This window comes from Apaloderma vittatum, unplaced genomic scaffold (assembly GCF_000703405.1).
Source record: "Apaloderma vittatum isolate BGI_N311 unplaced genomic scaffold, ASM70340v1 scaffold735, whole genome shotgun sequence".
In the NCBI taxonomy this organism is placed as follows: Eukaryota; Metazoa; Chordata; class Aves; order Trogoniformes; family Trogonidae; genus Apaloderma; species Apaloderma vittatum.
Window position 1 is genome coordinate 93545 of NW_009715271.1, and position 19781 is coordinate 113325.

The following is a 19781-nucleotide window of genomic DNA, read 5'->3' on the forward strand; positions in this document are numbered from 1 at the left end:
CAGGCCACCACCTTCACAGGCATCTCACAGGACAACACTTTTGGCTGAAAACGCTCCTCTTTGTGCATATGTCCCTGGAGCTGTAGGCAAATGAAGAGTAAAATATCTTCATTAAAAAAAAAATAGTGTAGGTGAATCAGTGCAATTATACCATATTCCCAGTGTGCCTGACAAAATGACATCACCTTTGTTTTTTTGCCCACACTAGGTCCAAACTGCCTGCTATTCTTAAATCAATTCCTGGTATATCTTGAATCAACTTCTCAGATTTTTGCTGCTAAATTAGATAGTAAGATCTCTGGATCAGAGGAATATCATTTTCCATACGTTTCTATTCCCTGTCCTTCTCCCTGCCACGCCATCAAGTCCCAAATCTAATCACTGTAATCAAGCACTGTGGTATGTGTAACCGTGGACCACAAACATGAACTTTCCTCAAGGTGGTAATGGTAAGATCCAGACCACCACTGGCAAGCGTGCTTGCGCTGAAAGGGCAAGACGGGAATATGCTACTGTGCCCCCTTGGAAGTCCCTGCTACGTCCCAGATAGCCACCTTGCCCTGGCACGCTCCTCTGTCTCGCGTTCACTCTGTTCTTGCTCCTCTGATGATCCGGATGTTTCTGCAACCCTCCGTGCATGGAGGGCTGAAGAGCAGCAGTGGGAGGCAGTCAGCTCCCAGCACTGGTCCCCAGCCCCCTCCTGGCTCTGCAGCAGCAGACAGATAGACCTGTCAGTCCAGAAGCAGAAGGCTTATGAAGGTTGGTTTCCAGCACACTTAGTAAGATGAAAATAATAGCTTCAAGGAAAATGCATCCATTTTCCCTTACAAATCCCTGGTGTGGGAATGTTTTAACTTTTAATGAAGTCCATCTGTGCAGAAGTGCTGGTTCTAAAGGACTCACAGAGACAAGACACTTGCAGAGCCTGCCCCTTCCTCCTCCTGTTCTTTCATTGCTATAGGAAGCCCTGGGCAGTGCCTGCCTACTCCCTCTTATCACCCGTATCTTCCTTTGTTAGCTTGAAAAGTATGATAAAGATGCTAATGAATCTGTGCTTTCTAACACAGCACACTCACAAATGATTACCTGGGAGGCTAGGAAAGGGGAGGACATGATCAAAAACACAAACCCCAAGAGTCAAGAGACAAACAAACATTTGAACTATTAAAAAAACAACAGGCTGTAAATGAGAGCAAGCACAAGCAGCCCTGAGAACTACACAGGGTGGGAATCAGCGCTGCTGCTCAATACTCAGACGCGCTTTCCGAGAAAGTGGTCAACTTGTTGGGTATTCACCACAACGAGGTCAATCATTACGGAACTATCATGCAGTGGCTGTGCAGCCGATGCACTTAATTTCCAGTGTAATTTAGTCCTAATTAATGTCTTCTCTAGTAAAGATGCAAGCACTTTCTGAAACCCGACCGAAAGTCACTGATCCGTCTAATGACAACACTGTAGGACTATCACAAGAAGGAAAAACGGGGATTCTTTTATTCTGCATCCTAGAATAAAAGTGATTCAGCTTTGGCAGGGGGGTTGGACTAGATGATCTTTTAAGGTCGCTTCCAACCTCTACCATTCTGTGATTCTGTGACAAGTAAGAAAATAAGGTATTTTCAGTTTTTCCTTGCTTGTTAAAGAAATAAAATGTTCAAGGTTTGACTAACTTTTTGAAGCCATTGACTAAAATAGTAACATTACGGTACCATTTGCTATCAGAAACCGTAAGCACAAATACAATCTAGGACCTAGTACACACAGTGATTTTCATCTGATAATAATTTATGGGATATTCTGTCTTCCATATACAGTAGAGTTTTATCAGGATCACACAAGTTGGAGACTTGACATAGTAAAGACTACGTGCAATAAAAAGGCTTGTTCCAAAAATCCATGTGCAGCACTGACAGTTATCAGCAAAGCATATGTCTAAGAACATGCTTTCTTTGGTGAATGTCAGGAACTTGTCACATGTGCCGACCATCCACGGCCCATCCCTAGTCCAAATAGGATGGACAAACCTTACTGAGCAGTAAGTCAAGCAGAAAATTCAGTATACTCTTCAGTATACTCCCGAGTCCAGGATTCACTTGCTAAATAAAGAGTGTTCATTAGTAAAAGATCAGGAAGTTGTTAAAAGGAGGTTTTTCTACTTCTTGAAGCTCCTGTGTCTTTATTCAGCCACACTTCTAGAGAAAACACAACATTGAGAGTCTGTCACAAGCAGCAAAAGCATCCCAAATACTGCTGCAGAACGGCTGGATATCCACACACACCTATGCGACGACCTGGTAACTCGGGTCCTTTCCCTCAGAGTGCAAAGTGACAATCTGGGATGAGTTTTAGTACAGCTTGCCTGAAAAATGAACTTGCAAGAACACAGGGAGTTTAAAATCATCCATAGTTACATTGTGAGAGCGAAATGAGTGATTCCACTGCATAGATACAGCTCCATCTTCTGAATATGCTTAATTGGATATGCCAGTCTTAAAAAGACTCTTATAATCCAAATCACACTGCAAAATAGAAAAGCAGTCCCCCAGAAAGAAAACAATGCCAGAAGCCACCCCTAGAAGCAAACACACAGCATGTGAGGACTTAATCACTCTCATGTCCTCTTTCCATACTAGCCAATGCATACGCAGCTTTAAGATTATATTTTCTTTCTTCTAAACAGAGGAAGGAAGAAATGAAGATGAGATTTTATTATTAGACAGTTGATTTACTAAGTGGAAATAAAATCTGGATCTATCTTCCTAACAAACAATAGCTTGCACCAGCACAAGAATCTTCTTTCTCTTCTTGGGAAAATCCATAACTACATTTCCCAGGGGTTGCCGACTAGTGGCTCTGGTTATATAGAGATTCATATGAAATAGCACATTTTCTTCTGGTCGAAATTAATAGAAAGCGTACAGGGAATTTAGCCCTTGCTTCTCTCCAAGCTAACTCAAACACCTATAATGCAGAGAAAGAAAACTGGCAGGAGATCGCCCTAATGTAAAACCTAGTTATTCCGGTATGTTGAAAACAGTTTTAAATGGGCAACATGGCATAACCATTAGAAAAATCACTTTACATGAATTGCGGCTAATTTCCAGCAGGTTCCCAGTGTGAGCCATTAATACCCAGAAGCTCAATCATTGATGCATATAAGATGGATTAGGACAAGTCCAAAACGTTGTTCAGTTTTTAAAGATACATATTCTAAAGGAGAGGACTAAATATTAGCTCACCTATAGCTGAGCACCTTTGGCTCATGAGAGCATGACCAGTTTTATGCTACTGCACCAAAGGTTAATTTATACTAAGAGGATTAAGCACCCCTCGATCTCAATTAAAATAACTATGATACAAAGTTAAGGAGTTCAAGGGCAAGAGGAATTTCAGTTCTGCCCATATTTCAGCATTTTAAATAACAGCATATAAACAGCAAAAACAGATGTCCAGAAATGTGAATCAAACCAAACACGGACCGAAGATATCCTTGAACTCAACTTGCTGGTTTTTGAACAAAAGGCGTCACATCACACAATCCATGAAGTGTGATCAGGGCACCACGACAAGGAACATACTCCTTCGCTGAAAGCCATGGAGCTTTCTGGGCAGGAGGAGAGGGATCTCCTTGTGTGGAAGCTGCTCTTACCTCGAACGTAAAGGTTGGCTGGGGCAGAGTAGCGAGTTCCCGCGCTGTTGGTTGCAACACATTCGTATTTGCCTTGGTCTGACTCCTCACTGTTCTCTATTTGCAGAGCTCCTGTACACAAACAAGATGACACAGACAATTCAGGTTATGGCAAATATGGTCATCAAAAAACTGGCCTCAGATAAGCAAGACCATGCCCCATATTTTTAATGTATCTTCACGGATAAACATAGTGTGATATTCCCTGGACCTACAGAGTACCAGCATGCAGCCAAACAGCACCCAATTTGCTGCTAGAAGCTTGTGAAATTGATTATTATTATGTTTTTAATGTACAGGGCAACAGTTACTGATGTATTTCCAACCACCTCAACCACTTAGATTCATTGCTTCAATAAAGGGAAAAAACGTACACGTACACACATATTAGTTACAGTTTCATATGAGACTCCTGTCTAATAAAAGGACCTTTAATAAGACTTTAATCAAAACAATCAAGCACAAAGCACACTAACTGTAGCTGTTTGTTTCTTATCTGATGCACACAAAGCCTAGCAAACACTCAACAAATCGCGACCTTCCTGCAGAAACTGTCAAGAGTTCCGTCTCCCCCACCTCACCACCCCTCCTTCCAACAGACATCCTCTTTCGAGAAAACACTTTGCCTTTTGCCAGCTTTCCTCACGTCAGCGATCTTCTTTCAAATTTCTTTATACGTGATATAAAAAGATTAGAAACTCAGGCTGATACGTCAGTTATACACCAATGCGATACCCCCATTTTTCCACGCGGCGCTTGCATGAAACCTGCCCTCCCTTTGTCCCAGCAGGGTCTGCTCCTCTAGCTTTGGGTCAGAAAGAGTTGGCTAGCTCGGACTGCAGGCTCCTCAGGACACAATCTGATCCTATCCTCAAAATGACAGATGCGCTGGGAGCACCTCTAAATAATGGCAGTAGTTGGTAGAGCGCAAAGAGTAGCAATTTACTTGGGGCACGCGTAGAGTTCCCATGCCACGGAAGCGAGCGCTCGTCTCAGGAGGTTTTCTCTCACCTGCACAGCCCAGTTCACTGGCACGAAGCCTGGGAGGCTGATCTTTCATTCAGCTTCTTGCCTAGCACAGAGGACTGCAAACCTGGTCACACCTAAACTTGCCCAACTGGGCCCCATATGCAGACTAAAAGATGGGGATGCAGAGAACGGAAGAAGCAGGATGCACACGACAGCAAGCCGGCACTGCAGGAGCTAACGGCCCTTGGCCAGACACTGAAGTGGCTGGTGCTTAGCTCTGCTTCCCGCAGGCAACGTGGGAACAATTTTTAAATTGCCTCCAAGTCCTCAGATGCTGCTGGTTAGGACTGCCTGTAAGAAGGAAACTCTGCTCACAAACCATACACTGAACTTAAAGAAAACATTAACCCCTTTGCTTGTAAGGATTTGAACTCATTTCTGCCTGCCACGGTTCAAAACGACCACTGAGAGCGGCACTGAGAATAGCTGGTGAAATTGCCTTCTCCCTTCTTGCTGGTTCAAGCTGCAGAGGTCAATCTCAGTTTTTCATATCATCAGAACAGAAGAAAAACTAATGTGAATCAACCACTGCCACCTACATTATTTAGAAGGATAAATTGAGACTGTAGCGTAAGTCTATATGTCATGGGGAAAAATGAACTTCCCTGGGTTCTGCCATATAATAAAAATGATGTACAGAGCCCTCCCTATTGTTACATTAGTGCTAGAAATGAGGCTTCAGCTAGACAGGGAAAGCTTGTTTGCAGAAGTCTTTCCACCTACTAACAAAAGGACTAACCAGCATTCCCCAGCCGTGGTGCTCTTCGGACACCCACAGGTCAAAGCCTACAGAGCACTGTTGCTTAATTCAGGGAGAACATCGAATGTCCACCTGCTGTCTGGGAAAAACATCTTCAAGCAGACAGCTGCATGACAGGCACAGGGCAGGACGAAACTTCCCAGCATTGAAAAGGCACAGAGAACCAGGGATTCTAGAAATGAAAAAGACCTATTAGGTTATCTTGTGCATCCCTGGGGACCAGCAGAGGATTGCTCCCTGTTGTAAATGTACTTCTGTTCTGTCCAATTCCATTTTAAATGTGCCGAGTGATAGGTCTTTCACCACTTCCTCAAGGAATTGATGCCACCGACAGGTTATGCTCTCCGTCAGGAAGATTTTCCTGGAATTCACCATGTATTATCCTCTTCTTAATTTCTACTTAAATGCTGCCGAGTTCACCCTGAGTGCTTGCATCAACCTTGGTCTGGAAAAGATGTTTGCTGCAAAATATACCCAAACTTAAAAAGCCAAAAGAGAGTGGATGTTATCACCCTGAGAAAGACCCTATCTCTGATCTAGCCCGTGGCCCTCATCAGCTGGCTGGGCTGAAAGCCGAGTCAGCTTCAGGTGACAGGTAGTGGTTTCTGCCCTAGATAAGGTAATTCTGCCATGAACACATACCTTTTTACATGCCCTTTTGAGCCATTTAATACACATCACTGGTATTTATACCCGTTCTGCTTGTGATCACCATGCCCCTTAAATGTTGGTTAGTCAAACTACTTTTTATCTTTAAGGACCTTAACGTTGGTGTTGGAGAGAGAAGAGGACAACATAAGAGGATGAAGAAAATGAAGGCAGAGAGGAGTTTAAGGTTACACGTTGTTATTGCCTGTCAGCTCTGTAGCCAACGTGGATCAATTTCTAGAATCGTACAATAAATACGTAACGTTTCACCAACTGCCTGCAAACTGCTCGGGGACATCAGGCAAGGGATTCTGGTTTTGCCTGGGTTGGTATGACTGTTCAAACTACAATGCGTCAGGAGCAGGAGAGAACTCAGAAAGCAGAAGGAAGTTAATGCAAACCTCTAAACTGAACCAGAAAGAAAACAGTTACTGCAACAAATCGTCACTGGACAAACAGACGGATCCCGCGGTACAGCGGACAGCTAGCAGAAAGTGGAAGGATCACGCTAAACTGATGGCAGTCCATGGGACTACAGGGGTTTTCTTGAGGACAACCTACAACTCCGTGATGGATATAGGAACACGTAAGGTATCTCAGGGTACAGAGATTTTATGAATAAATTCAAGAAGGTCAGACAGGGCTGGGATCAGAAAGCTGGAGACATAAATGCGTCTGAGCCTTGGAAAAATCTTCCTAAATGGAGAATGCTAAAGGCCCAGGCAAAAGAGAAAGGCAACAGCTTCATCTCTTGGAGGGTTCAAGTCTAGGCTGGACAGGACCCAAGTTGCTACAAGAAAGGAAGAACTGAGTCCTGAGTGCTTCCTTTCCCTGAAGTTTATGGAAGCTGCATCCAAAGACCCTCAAAAGCGCAGTGAATTCTTTGTTTTGACAAGTGCAAAGGATCCGATTTCTATTCCTAACCCTGTCAACAGCTCATCTTATAATCTTCTGCGCCTCTGCAAACCAGAGCTAGGAAGGCTGATCTACTTTTATTCATTACTTTGGGATTTATGTTGCCCAAGTTGCTGAGTAAGGCCTTATTCACACGGGATGTTACTGCAGACTTCACACATGGACTTCTCCAGTGCTCTCGTGCCAGGTGCCTTGTTCTCCTTTGCATGGCTGAGTCCTGATGTGCAATCAAACAGCGTGGCTTCAGTGGATGCATGAGCACCATCTACCATCAGGACGTGCACATGTGTAGAGAGGAGCAGCGAACAACTCGTTTGGGAGCTCGTGGGGCTCTGCAGTGGTACGTGTGCATCAGCGCGAAACCCTTCCCTGCTGAGCACCACCAGACCTCTGCCTCTTCATCCTGAGCCACAGTGGAGCTCCAGCACAAGAGGGGCAGCCATTCCTTACCACGCTGCTATGTCATGTCAATCTTGCTTGCGGCTCAGATCTGTTCCTGATAACATGTCTCAGCTTATCAGAGAGCTGACAGCTCCTGAGAAAAACCCTTGGCTGTTCTCCAGTGCCAGGGAGAAGGGTGACAAGGCAGAGCTTTCTGGGGCTGCGGGCAGGAGTCAGCCCTGCTGACTGACAGGCATCCCTTATAGGTTCTTTACTCTGTGCTGGTATCTCCTTGCCAGTCCCTTCCATCCTCTCCTAGCTTTTTCTTTGGCTTTTTAAACTTGGGCACAGATGGCAGCCCCCTTAGCAGCTCTCCAAGATACTTATCTATTCAAATATACCTCTGCTCAGGCAGAGTCATTAGTTGCAGTGACAGTGGTTAAAAGCAGCATTTAAAAAGCGCACTGCAGAGAGAGCATGGGAAAAGTAGACCCTGGTAAGAGCAGCTTCTTGGCAGCACTGGGTACTGTTGTGCCATGGAGGGCTTGTCACTCTCCTCTAGGTGACAAACCAAATGCAAAAAGCTCTGAGCTGCCATACAAATTGATCTGCGAAATCCTGCTCTGGAGCTCATTGGGTGCTTGTGCTCTCTTCTTCCAGAGAGCACCACGCAGCGCTAAACACAGCAGCTCTTGGGGTGATGTTCTTCCATATCTATTCAGGTCACATCTCCATCCCCAGCAGTGGGAGCAGCCCCATTTCTCTAGCAGAGCATTCACAGTCTCAGCCCCACTGGCTCAGAGCAGGGGAACTGACCTTTTGCCCTGGTTATAAAATTAGACACGGAACTAAATGCTCCCATAAGTACCCAAGAGTCAGAAGAACCAGGCTGCAGTCACAGCACTCATCTAAGGAAAGGACTTGCAGTGCAGATGTTAATGAACCCTGCTACCTGACCAGGGAAGAGGTAAATTTTGCCCACCCTGCACATCAGAGCACGTGGCTTACCCCAAATCCCTTCCTTCTCTCCCCCCTGGCTTCCCACCAGTGTCATCCACAGAAACATCACCTGACTTTTCCTGAACCAGTACTGTTAGCCATCCCTTCAGCCAGTGCTCAGGTGTGGGTCCCAACCCTCCTTCTGCTAAAACTTCCCTCCCAGAAAGGGAGAATCTTCCTAATAAAATCCAGGGAGCTGTGGAGCATGGCCAGAGGCATGCCCAGACCAAACAAGGACCCATAAATGTGAATAAGATGGAGAAACAGACACTGTGAAGTCCTGAAAAAGATGGAATTGGACTTTGACACTCTGGCTGCTGCCTGAGATAACCAACACTAGCTGTGGGAGCTGTGAAAACTTAAAGATACCAAAACCACTCAGAAGTCACTAACAATGAAAATAAGCATTTCCCGTATTCACTGCTTTTTGTAAATTACAGCAGCATCTCCTAGCTGTTATAGAGGACTGCACCCAGCCTCCATCAGCCATCAGCATCGCCAGTTATGCAAAACAAGGTAACTACAAATATATTTTCATTGTTAACGTTCATTATGGTCATTATGCCTGAGAGGCCAGTGACTGGCATGGAAGGAGTCTGTTCTGGATGGCAGCACTGCTGAGAAATCACTTTCCTGTGCACCAGGGGCAGCTGCTGACAGCACCCGACTGCTGCCACCGAGCTGGACTCAGGCAGAGAGGGAGCAGAGGAGACCCAACATGCTTGGAAGCACGGGGTCGCCTCTAGACAGAGGAGTGTCAGGGTGCTCTGATCTCTCGCCAGCAGGTACAGGAGATCTCGAGGGACTCTGTGTCAGAAGCAAAAGTACAGCACTGTCAAATGTAGAGCAACGCCTCGGTGTGCTTCTAAAGGGACATGAGTCAATCTGAATCCCGACAGCAAGAAACATGGCATTACAAACATTTCCAGGTACTACCCCATGCAACCTCCCCCCAACACTGTCTGCTCCGACAAGCACATCTTCTCATTTTTGAATTGTTTTCTTTTTGCCTTTTTTTTTTGGTGACTGGAAAAGCTCAAGAAACAGGAAAAAAACCCTATCATATACAAAGTGCAATCAAATGTACAAACACATGCTCAAAAAGAGACAGTAAAATTCTTTTAGCTTCCTCTAATCTCTCTGGATAGCTTTACGCTCCAGCTCACAGGACAGCATTGAAATACTGGAGCTATATTTAAACCGGTTCGCTCGGGACTGGAAAAGGTTTAGCTGCAGCTATACAGAAGTCGGTGTGGGTGTTTACCTGGCTTCCCAGACAGACAGCTTCTGACACCCAAGTGAGCTGATCTAAAGTTAATTCAGACAGACCTCTGCTATGCTGATGTCTGCAGGGAAGAAATACTCTTATGTATAGGAACCTCAGATATTTCCTGTGGTGACAGAAAAGTAACAAATAAATCTGACTGGAGAGGGATAATGTCTGAGATGGTATTTCTTTACCTCCTCATGTGCATCCAATCTAATGCCTGTTCAGTCCAGCACCCACCAGAAACACAACTGTGCTCTCTGCTCTCTCTTACAGCCGGGGGCAGGAAAATGCATCCAGGTTTCACAAAAGGTTGAGAGAGTTCAATTCCACAGAAATGCTGGAAACGAACATCTTTTATTCTTCTTTGAAAATATGAACGAGGTGGAACTTGCTTAAGCATGGATTTGCTGATACTATCTGTGGGTCACCTTAAGAAGCTAGCTATTGCCTAATCCGATGAGTATCTGCCAGCTCCATGTCTTTCTGATGAACAGATAGGGGTTTTGAGATTAAATTACTATCTGGGCAAGTCCTGGAGGGGTTAAGACTGAAGCCACAAACAGAGATTCTGAATTATAGATGGGAGCTCCTTCCATTTCAGGGACCCAGTGATGTCTTGGACAGAAAGGATGAAGCTGTTCAGAGAGAAAAGTCTCTTTCTGTTCGGAAGGGTGCGTGGTAGAATTTCTGAGGTTGTCCCCTCGCTAACCTCACGCTGCTCCCTGGGAGTGGGTTCTCTGCTGCGCCAGCACAAAAGCCCTTAGGTAACGGTCAAACCTCCCAAGTACTCCAGACACACAACTCCCAGCAACACAGTCACAGCAGCAATTAAATCAGACCAAAATCACCCCTTCCCCCCGAAATATTATTACCAAAAGGGTCTGTTAAGAGTCATTAGTTCACCCTTCCTTTCAGACCAAATTAATGGATTCTAAAGCATCAAACTTACCTTAATGAGGAACAAGAGTGCAGCTGGGTATAGAACACGGCAGAAAAGTCACTTCTACATGGACACAACCTCACCATCATAAAAGCACTTTAATCTAATCTGTCGTTATCTTTAGAAATTCAATGACCTCCGTTTTAAATAAAAGGCATTAGGCTGACAGAAATCCTCTGGGAGAAGTCAGAGAGCAGCACATGGCTTCTGTTTGCTCTCACAGAAATGTCATCTTTGACATTCAAACAGGACACATATATTTAAAATAATGTCAAGAACATTCTTAAAATACCTCATCAGGACTCAAACGGGGGTGGGAAGGGGTGTGGGGAGCTTATGTTTTATGAGATGGATGGTTCTTTCCACAGAGATGTGTTCAGTTCCCAAGCAGGACGTATGGAGCATCCATGTGGTTCTGGTGCTGAGTCACTAATGTCATCAGACAGGGCAGGCGCGCAGTGAGGCCCCGGGACGGCTGCGTGCTCGGCATGCACGCCTGGGAGCTCGGAGCGCTTCGCTAGTTAGCATTCAATCTGTCATTTCGTTTTAGGATTTGCAGTAGAAATAGGAGATGAAGAAATAGTTTAAGGAGCTTGTAACATCACAGCTGTCAATCTCCAGCGTTCCAAAGGGAGGGATGACAGATATATAAGCCCATTCATATAAAAATAAGGTTTGCAGTCTTTTTCCCTGACCCAGATTTGCTACGGAGGCAACTTAATGCAAATACACATCAAACGGCAATTCACATTCACTCTAAAATCACTTAACAGGAGCTGAAAACATTAACCCCCAGCAACAGAACCAGTTCCAAAGAGTCAGATTATTAACTTCCAGCAGTGATTCAGGGAAAAGAGAGAAGAAAGGGGAGAAGGGTGAAAACTGAACGAGTGAAGTCGCTTTGATTTGTAGGTGGTAGTCATTCTGCCGAGAAATTCAGGGGTCAGTCAACACAGGTAACGAAAATCACAAGAGAATTCAGAAGGGCCTAAGCATTTAATGCTGATTAACATACTAAAGTTAGTCTAAGGAGATGGTTTTGAGTGTTTAGGCTAGAAAAGACAACATTACAATTGGAAACTCATTACTAGTGCATACAGGCTGTGAACACTAGCCAGGGACTATGCACACTGGGCTGTCAAATCAGGAGTGGGTTTAATTAATGAAGGCTTAAAGCAGTCAAATGTGCTTCTGATTCTTCTATTTAAAATAAATCTTTGTGCTGCAAAGCTACGTCAGCTCAGAAAAGGGGGTCTGGGGCAGGGGTTCTCCACTCTGCTGTGATATTAGAGGGTTAGCACACCTGAAAGGCAACAATGAGGAATGCAAACAAGGGTGCTGCTTATCCCAGAGCCAGCTCTGCTCCAACTTTCAAGAATTTATCTCCTTCTGATTAGATTTTCATGCCCATCAGCAGCAGCAGAGAAGAATTTGACTGTTCTCTTGTGAAAATGTTACGTCCTTACACTTACACCAAAGCAATCCGTCTAAAACCCCCTAGAAACAAAACCTCAGAGGCCACAACTGTGTAGGAAGCTCAGAGACTTGGAGGAGACATCAACATTCCCATGGTGGAGGCCAAGGATCATTTTTCCAGTTTGCAAACTTTCCGTTGAATAACCCCCTTTCAACAGTGTAAAATCGCAATGGATGAGTCTACAAGAAACCACGCTAAAACCCAACCCAAATAAACACACTAGCGGGAGAGTGCGGATGAGCGAGAGCGCTGGCAGAGTTAGGGCTGAGAGTAAAAGCTGGAGATGAGAAACACTGGAGGAGAAGGGACAAGGCAGACAGGAGATGGAGTGACGTGACAACTGGAGGCACATTTCAGCATTCTTACCTCTGATCGGTGTACCACCTGGTGAGGTAATTTGAATGCAAATAAGATTAGAGAGAAGCATTAGTACAAAGAGGAAAGGAAGAAAATTATAACTAAAAAGCAGAAAGTTTTTTTAAAGCTAGAATTTGTATTAGCGCGACAGGAATAAACAAAAAGAAACTGATGTGCAATAAAAGTCAGTGACACTCTCAGGTGGTTAGTAAAGCTCATCACTTCCAGAAGTGCAGCATCCAGCCCTGCATCTTGCCATTAAAGCCACCACCCTCACAAATAGGGGCCAAACTAAGCTGCTGAGGTGGCATTGCTGGCTGGCCTCACCGCTTGCATTCACCCACACCCCTGTTCAAGCAGTTGAGATGGAGGACACGTTGGGAAGATGGTGCAGTGCCCCTTCATTCCTCATACAGACCAAGGAGGGGGTGTCCTGGGGGCTGTGTGACCGTGAGTGTGCTGGGCGCGAGGGGTGGAAAGCGCATGATTGTGGGCACTAGGTGCAATTTTGCTTTGAGGTTAGAATGACCAGTGGGACAAAAATCTGCTCGCTTAAAGAAATTACACTAAGGGGAGAGTGTAACAAATCAGTTTTGAGCCATTCTCCACATTCGCATAACCCTTACATCAGGTTCCCTTCGGGAAAGGAATTGGTGTAATGCAGAATTAACTTTATATACAGAAATATTTCAAAACGAAGTAGTCTCTGGTAACGTAAGAAAGGCACGCAAACCAGACCTCTCTTATTCCTGCCTAATTTGGATGTTAGCTGGAGAAAGGAATCCCTACCCTCTTTATAAGGCACTGGAGATAATTTTACATGCTATAATGAAGAGTATCTTATAAGGAGGGCTTCTCTGGGACTGAGGTTAAGTTGTTCTGTTGCAATGATCTATAAAGGTTTGTTTTATGAGGTCAATGCATTTAGAAAGTGCAGGATCCACCGGTCAGTGTCTTGAGTTCAGCGTACAATCAGTAATGAAGCACTCTTGAAGGGGCGATGCTCCAGCTGGGCAAATTGGCAGGGAACCCTTCTAATCCCCACTTTTGTCCCCATGGTCTTATTTTGCACATATGAAGGCTGTTAGTATAAGGGAGAGATTCATGCAGATTGAATCTGTAGGCAGTTCATGGTATGTGTTGGTTTTATGCAGATTTGTAGGATCTGAATACCAAGCACTTACCAAAGAAAACTGAGGAGTTTAAACAGACAGAAAAACAGGGTTAAACAGGACACAGTGTGTCAAATCATGTTCAGTGTATTGATTAATAAATACCAGTATGCATACAAGAGTGTCGTGTATCTCAGATTTACAGCTCATTCCATTATCCACAACAATGATCACCCAATGGGAAAGAAAGACAGAAAAGAATTTCTGTAAATACAAAGAAGGTATATTTTAAGCATGTTTAACTTGCCTCTTAAAAAGTAATTACAATATTTATACTCATTCTTTTTCTCTCCTAACTACCTTTCCTTTAGGCAGAGTCCCTTCTCTAAGCAGGAGCAGCATTACAAACTTCATTTTAGCATTCTCCTCTGCCAAGATGGCATTACCCCATTTTAACTTTATGGCTGGTTATATTTTCTGATGCTTTTTATCCACAGATGACTGAAGCATCAGGGAAGATCTTGCAGAGACTGAAGTTGTGGGTAATCTCTCTCTTGCAACAATAAATCTGCAGCTTATTTATCTATCTTAGCAACTACCGCTACCCTTGACAGAGCAGTTACACCCAGAGATACTCGCATGGAATACCACAGCCACGGAAAACAGGGTTATTTCTCGTTGCCTGTTGGGAAAGTTTGCCAAGTGATATTTTTATTCTGTTTGGTCAAGGACTTCCCCCCTCCCTCCCTCCCTGTCCCCTTCCACAATTCCCAGTTAAGAATAGCATCACCACAGTGTGTCACTTCCCACGGGGGTGGTGCAATGACTTTGAGCACAAGCCCAAAGGGCAGAAAACAGGACTTCCTTCTCTCTCATCTGGCTGAAATAGGGTTTATTGTTCTGCCCTGGAACTGAAAAGATTTGCAGCAAATCTTTAAATCTACTCCCTGTAGAGGCTAAACCCTTTCTCTAACACTCGATTGTCTACACAGAGCTCTAGGAGCAATTGCATACTTGAAATAAGATTCCCTAAAACGTGTGACCAGCTCATTTTTTCCTGCGCTAAATCCCAATCCTCCTGGCCTCTGAATGTAAGCCAACCCTTGTGGGAACAGCACAGAGGCCTGCTCTATTTTGCACAGTGTTTGTTCTGAGTCTCTCTCACCTTTGTGAAGCTAAGACATTCACTCTTCACTCAGGGGACACCATTACGGAGAGCGCACAAGGCTTTTCTGTTGGACCCCAGATTTCCTCATCCAGAAGGAGCAAGAGTTTCCATTTGCCCTTCACATCATATGACATCGCATCTCTGGCTGGTCCCTCTCAAAGGGACCAAATCACAGCATATAGGCCACAAAGCGCCAACATAAGTGAGTCCATCAAGTGATGGAGGTGCCATTGCTCAACCGGTTACTGAGGACAACCTGTGCCCTGTGATTGCCAGGCCACTTTATCCAAAGAGCACCCCAAGATCAAACTTCAAACTCAATTCCTTGGGTTTGAAACACTCGTAAGGAAGAAGAGTTTATCTCACCTTCATGATAACAGACATTTCAGTCACTAATGAATGCTGACCCTGACATCCTCTGGGTACTGGAAGCACATAGCCAGGTGCCCAAAGCAAGGCAAAACTTAAGTGGATGCACTGGAAAACCCCATGGGATTATTTGCATCAGTACTTCCCAGCATGGAGGAGAGGCTTTGCTGGAGAAGGGACTTCACTCTGCTGACAAAAACTCACCCCAGAATTACCAACACACCACTTGCTTGTAGAAACCCAAACCACAAAAAAAATCACTCCAAAGCAACAAACAGAGAAACTAATGTTCTTGCTGGCTGCAGCTAAGACTAGGGCAGTGCAGCACTGAATCCCAGAGCACTCTTGACAGTGTTTTCAGCTACTTCTTAGCAGTTTTGGGGGAAACTATTTTCAGAAGTGAAAGTACTACAGGTGGCTATTTGCCACGAGCTGCAACAGGGAGTCTGTGTGGAACGCATCGTTGCTGTGTGCATCTCACAGAGCAAGACCCAGCTGAGCCGTATAGGTTCTTCCAGGACATAAAACTCCAGCTGTCAACTGGCTGACCATGATATTGCTTCAACCCTCGTTCAATCAGTCCTTCCTGAGAGAGCATCCATCCTTGCATGAGTTTTCTTTTGGATAATACTCCCCAATCCCCATTCTTTTCAGCTTATACACCTTATCCAAGCTGTTTCTCGCCAGGAGCTGAATGTCTTCTGCTGGGTAGTGACTGCTGGCAACCACCAGTGAAGCGGGATAAGGCCATCACAGCCATTTCACTGAGACAGGCATCACACCTTTCTGCAAGTTTGTTCTGTTATGTTTGTGCACTAAGCATTCCCTTTGCTTCCAAACAAGTACTGCTTCTACAGCAGGATCAAAACTAAAACGAAAACGGTTGCTGGTAATTCTGAGAACATAAATAAGACAAGATGATGTGGTGAGCTGGCTTCTGCTGCTTCTTTTACAGAGAATGACTGAAGTCACCTGCAGAGCCCTCTCTGGTACTTTACCTGCAGTTAATTGCCTGAAAGCCAAACTGGGGTCTAGGGTACGGTTCCATAACTCAGTTAATTGACGGTGATTAAAAGAGAATGATACTTGTCGTAAGACCAAATTCTTTACTAGATGAAAGACGACAATGCTCCATGAATTCATGGAGTTTCCTTACATGGGAAAGACAGCTGTATGTTCAGATTCAGAAAGGTTATTTATTCTAATCTGACATTTTGTTCATAAACTTTCTGCAGAGCAAGGTGGACGAGCAATTCAAGTATGAAACTCATTGAAAGCATTTTGAGAATATGAACACCATCAGAGTTGCTTTGACTTCTGCAGGAGCTTGGGACCCAAGAATCTTTACAGAAGAACCATGAAGCATCAGCACAATGTGATCTACACTCAGAGAGTTTCTGCCACATCATCAACTAATTTTAAAACATGGTTAGAGGAACAGCACTAACCCTTGCTGCCAGAACTCATATGTTCATCACCTGCAATACTACGGTGTCTGGACAGTTTTAAAATCAGTTCAACTAAACAGGTTTTAAATGAGTTAGCATGTCCAGAGCTGGCTTTAGATCCCACGTCAATGGCTGAGAGGCAATGACTGAAGCCATGCACCCTGGGGGAGAACAGGGAGTTCTCCTGAGTCGCTGCGTTTGCAGAGAAGCAGCCTCTCACAAGAGGTGGGAAGTATTAGCAGGATGAGCAAAGGAGAATTTTGCTACGACCAGCATGAGTCAGAGGCCTTGCTTTTGCCTTGATCTGTGATAATGCAGATGAAAACCTGTATTTATTTGTGTTCTCATCTCTAGAGCAATTAGCCCAACACGTACTGGCAAAACTACCCAAGAGCTGGACCTAAAAAAAATATTAAATGTTACTCAAGAGGAAAGATCTGTGTATTGGGGAGAGAGGGGGAAAAAAAAGCCCTCTAAATGTAAAGTCTTAAGCTGTCAGAAGGTTTAATAAGGAAAATTCATATACACCATATATAGACGTAATTAGTAAATGAGAGACAGTAGGACAAAGGGTAGGTTTATGAACTGTGTATTTGCTCCTTACAGACACCAGTCTTTGTGAGTTAAAAGAGCCTAAGATGATGGGTTGATTGTCTCAAACCACAAACTCACTCGTACCTTGTCAGAAGATGAACAGACCCCCAGAAATTGATACTCGGAGCTGCTCTGGGCACATGATCTGACTGCACACAAGTTCAAAGACCTGCCTGGAGCCCCCAGAGCACTGCCAGCCCACATAACTCCGAGTGTCAGAAGAGTGCACGTTTCCCAAATGTGCTGCTTCTTTATCTGTACCTATTTATTCTACGTCAGGAACTTGAAGAAATTAAATCATCCCTCGACCCCTCTTTCTAAGTCAGGCTCCAAAGTTGCTTTGACCTTTATGACCTATATTTAGTACATCTGAATAACAATATATTATGTACTCATTGAAGGTCGGACACTCTATATATGCAATACCGGGCTCACACCATGCTGTAGCTATTTTAACTACATTACATCTGTCTAGCTTTTATTGGGTTTTAATTAAATGAAATTAAATGAGCGTATATTTAGATTCAGATAGTATAAACTGACATTCATGCAGATATGCCAGGCTGGCGGGAAGATACGATCTTAATGGAGCAGAGACTTTGCAAACTATTAAACTCTCCTATATAATGAGGTATCTATTTAAATATTCTTTTCTTTGAGAAACAACTCTGCCCCACTACAGTGCAGAGCTGGAGAGCTCAATTAGCACCTTGCAGGATAGATCAGAGCCTGCCCAACCCATCACATTGCTCACACGGGGTGAGTGCAGTCAGGTAAGTGGGACTCAGGCACTTCGAAGTGCAGGCCCTACAAATACAGGAAAAAGCCACAAATGCAAGCAGGGGTTGAATCTCTGGCCCGTTAGAAGCAGTAAACTTCTTGCTCCCCATTCATGCCAGGGTGGAGCAGAGCCTTGGTGAATCTTGGCAGGTCCCTAAAACCAAAACTTCACTCACATTTGGAAGTCTCTTGCACTGAACTGCAGAAACCTTCCTTACTGCATTAGAGAGCTAATCAATTTCTTTCGCAAGTCTGAGGATGTGTGCTGCTCATTGATTTCTAAAAGGTTCCCTTGACACCTCCCTTGGTAATTACTGTGTCTTCAGCAAGCAGCCAGCTCTAGCGTTTGAATCCCAGGTGAAATATTCAATTGAGATGTTGCTCAAGAACAGCAAATAGGAAGCAAAACTTGGACACAGTGACAGGGTTTACTAGCTTGTTTTTAAACTTTCTATCTCACTAAACTTGTGAAGCAGCTGGTAGAGAGGCAGCCAAGTGCCTGCGAAAAGGAAGCTGGAGAACGTACAGCAAGTGCATCAGGAGCTGCCTTGCTGCTCATTTATGGTAATTTCTGATGCTGATTTAGTCAGCTCTGAAGTGAAACACATCCATGCGCACTTTCCTGTTGCTGCTTCCTAAAGCTTCTCAGAATAATTAACAAGTGTGATATTTTCTTTCAGCACAAACAGATCAAGATTAAACCATGTTGTGGGGGAGATAAGCTAAAGGTCACTGGGAAATTTCATAAGCTATAAATGCATTAGTATAATTAGCATTCACTGGTACATCAAGGTGGGATCAGGAGTGTCAGGCTGGGTTCTATTTTTGATGAGAGTGATGTCTCATTACCCACTCCCCCAAGTACAAGCCTATTTCTTATCATCCAAGCATCATCAGATTTATGCAGAGGGCTCCTGCTATGGGGAAATGTGTCAAGGCGTTCACCTTGCTAGGAGGAAGATGGTGTTGCCCTGGCAGCAGCACTCACAATAAATAGCTCTGAGTGCCCAGAGATACGTCGTGGCCAAGCAAGGCAGTTTGTCTCTTATTTAAGCGTGAGCCCTTTCTAGACCAAGGTTGTTCCAGCTCTATTCCCTTCTGTACTTCATGTAAGGTAATGTGGGCTTTTCTTCCCTGGACTAAAGCTGCTGTGAAGTGCTGCTGTGCATTGTTAAATAGCCACTACAATTCACGCTGGGGAGCTGTACTTCATCAGCAAATAAAGCGACGTTTTATTTCCTTTAATTCTCTAATGGGCCTTACAGTCCTGGGAGACCAAAAAGTGCAGCAGAAAAACAAGATTTCCTTGCTAAAATGAGTGCATTCTTAGTCACCCACGAGAACTAACAGTCTCTATTTCAAGAGTCAGTATTTGGCTTATCAAACCAAAGAATCAAAAAAAAAAAGGTATATTTCAAAACTGTGTCCATCTTCCTTCGAAATCCACAGAATTGCTGCTTCTTGGATTGTTCTTTATTCTTGTGGGTCACATTGCAAGAATGATAAAGATCTCAACAGCAAGCAGAGCACTGTCTTGCAGAATCTATGTAAGGAGTGAAGTAGTACATGACCACTGACTATAAGACCTCAAACAGTATCTCACTGTCCTGATTTGCACTGTGCTCCCATTAAAAATATCTGAGACTTGTGGAGTTGGCAGTGAAATGTCTGAGCCTACCAAGGGTTTGGGGCAATGTCAAGATGGTCTACCGAAGAAGGAATCCAGGAGGTGTTCCAAAAAGGCACGTCCACTCTAACGTCTTCTTTTAACAAGCCACGATATCCTGCCAGAGAAGATCAGCTCCAAAAACTGCTTTCATATGGTAAAAGAAACAAGTTCAAATCA

General features: G+C 44.3%; 1 protein-coding gene across 1 annotated transcript in view; it reads right to left on the bottom strand.

Annotated features, from left to right (window-relative positions):
- Positions 1-19781, bottom strand: part of PTPRF (protein tyrosine phosphatase, receptor type, F) — a gene marked incomplete at its 5' end in the record, with an annotated part of 196489 nt that overhangs the window by 87336 nt on the left and 89372 nt on the right. Inside the window, 3 exon segments of the mRNA XM_009869044.1 lie at positions 3650-3760; positions 12474-12491; positions 17417-17425. Of these exon segments, the coding sequence (XP_009867346.1) occupies positions 3650-3760; positions 12474-12491; positions 17417-17425 (138 nt within the window).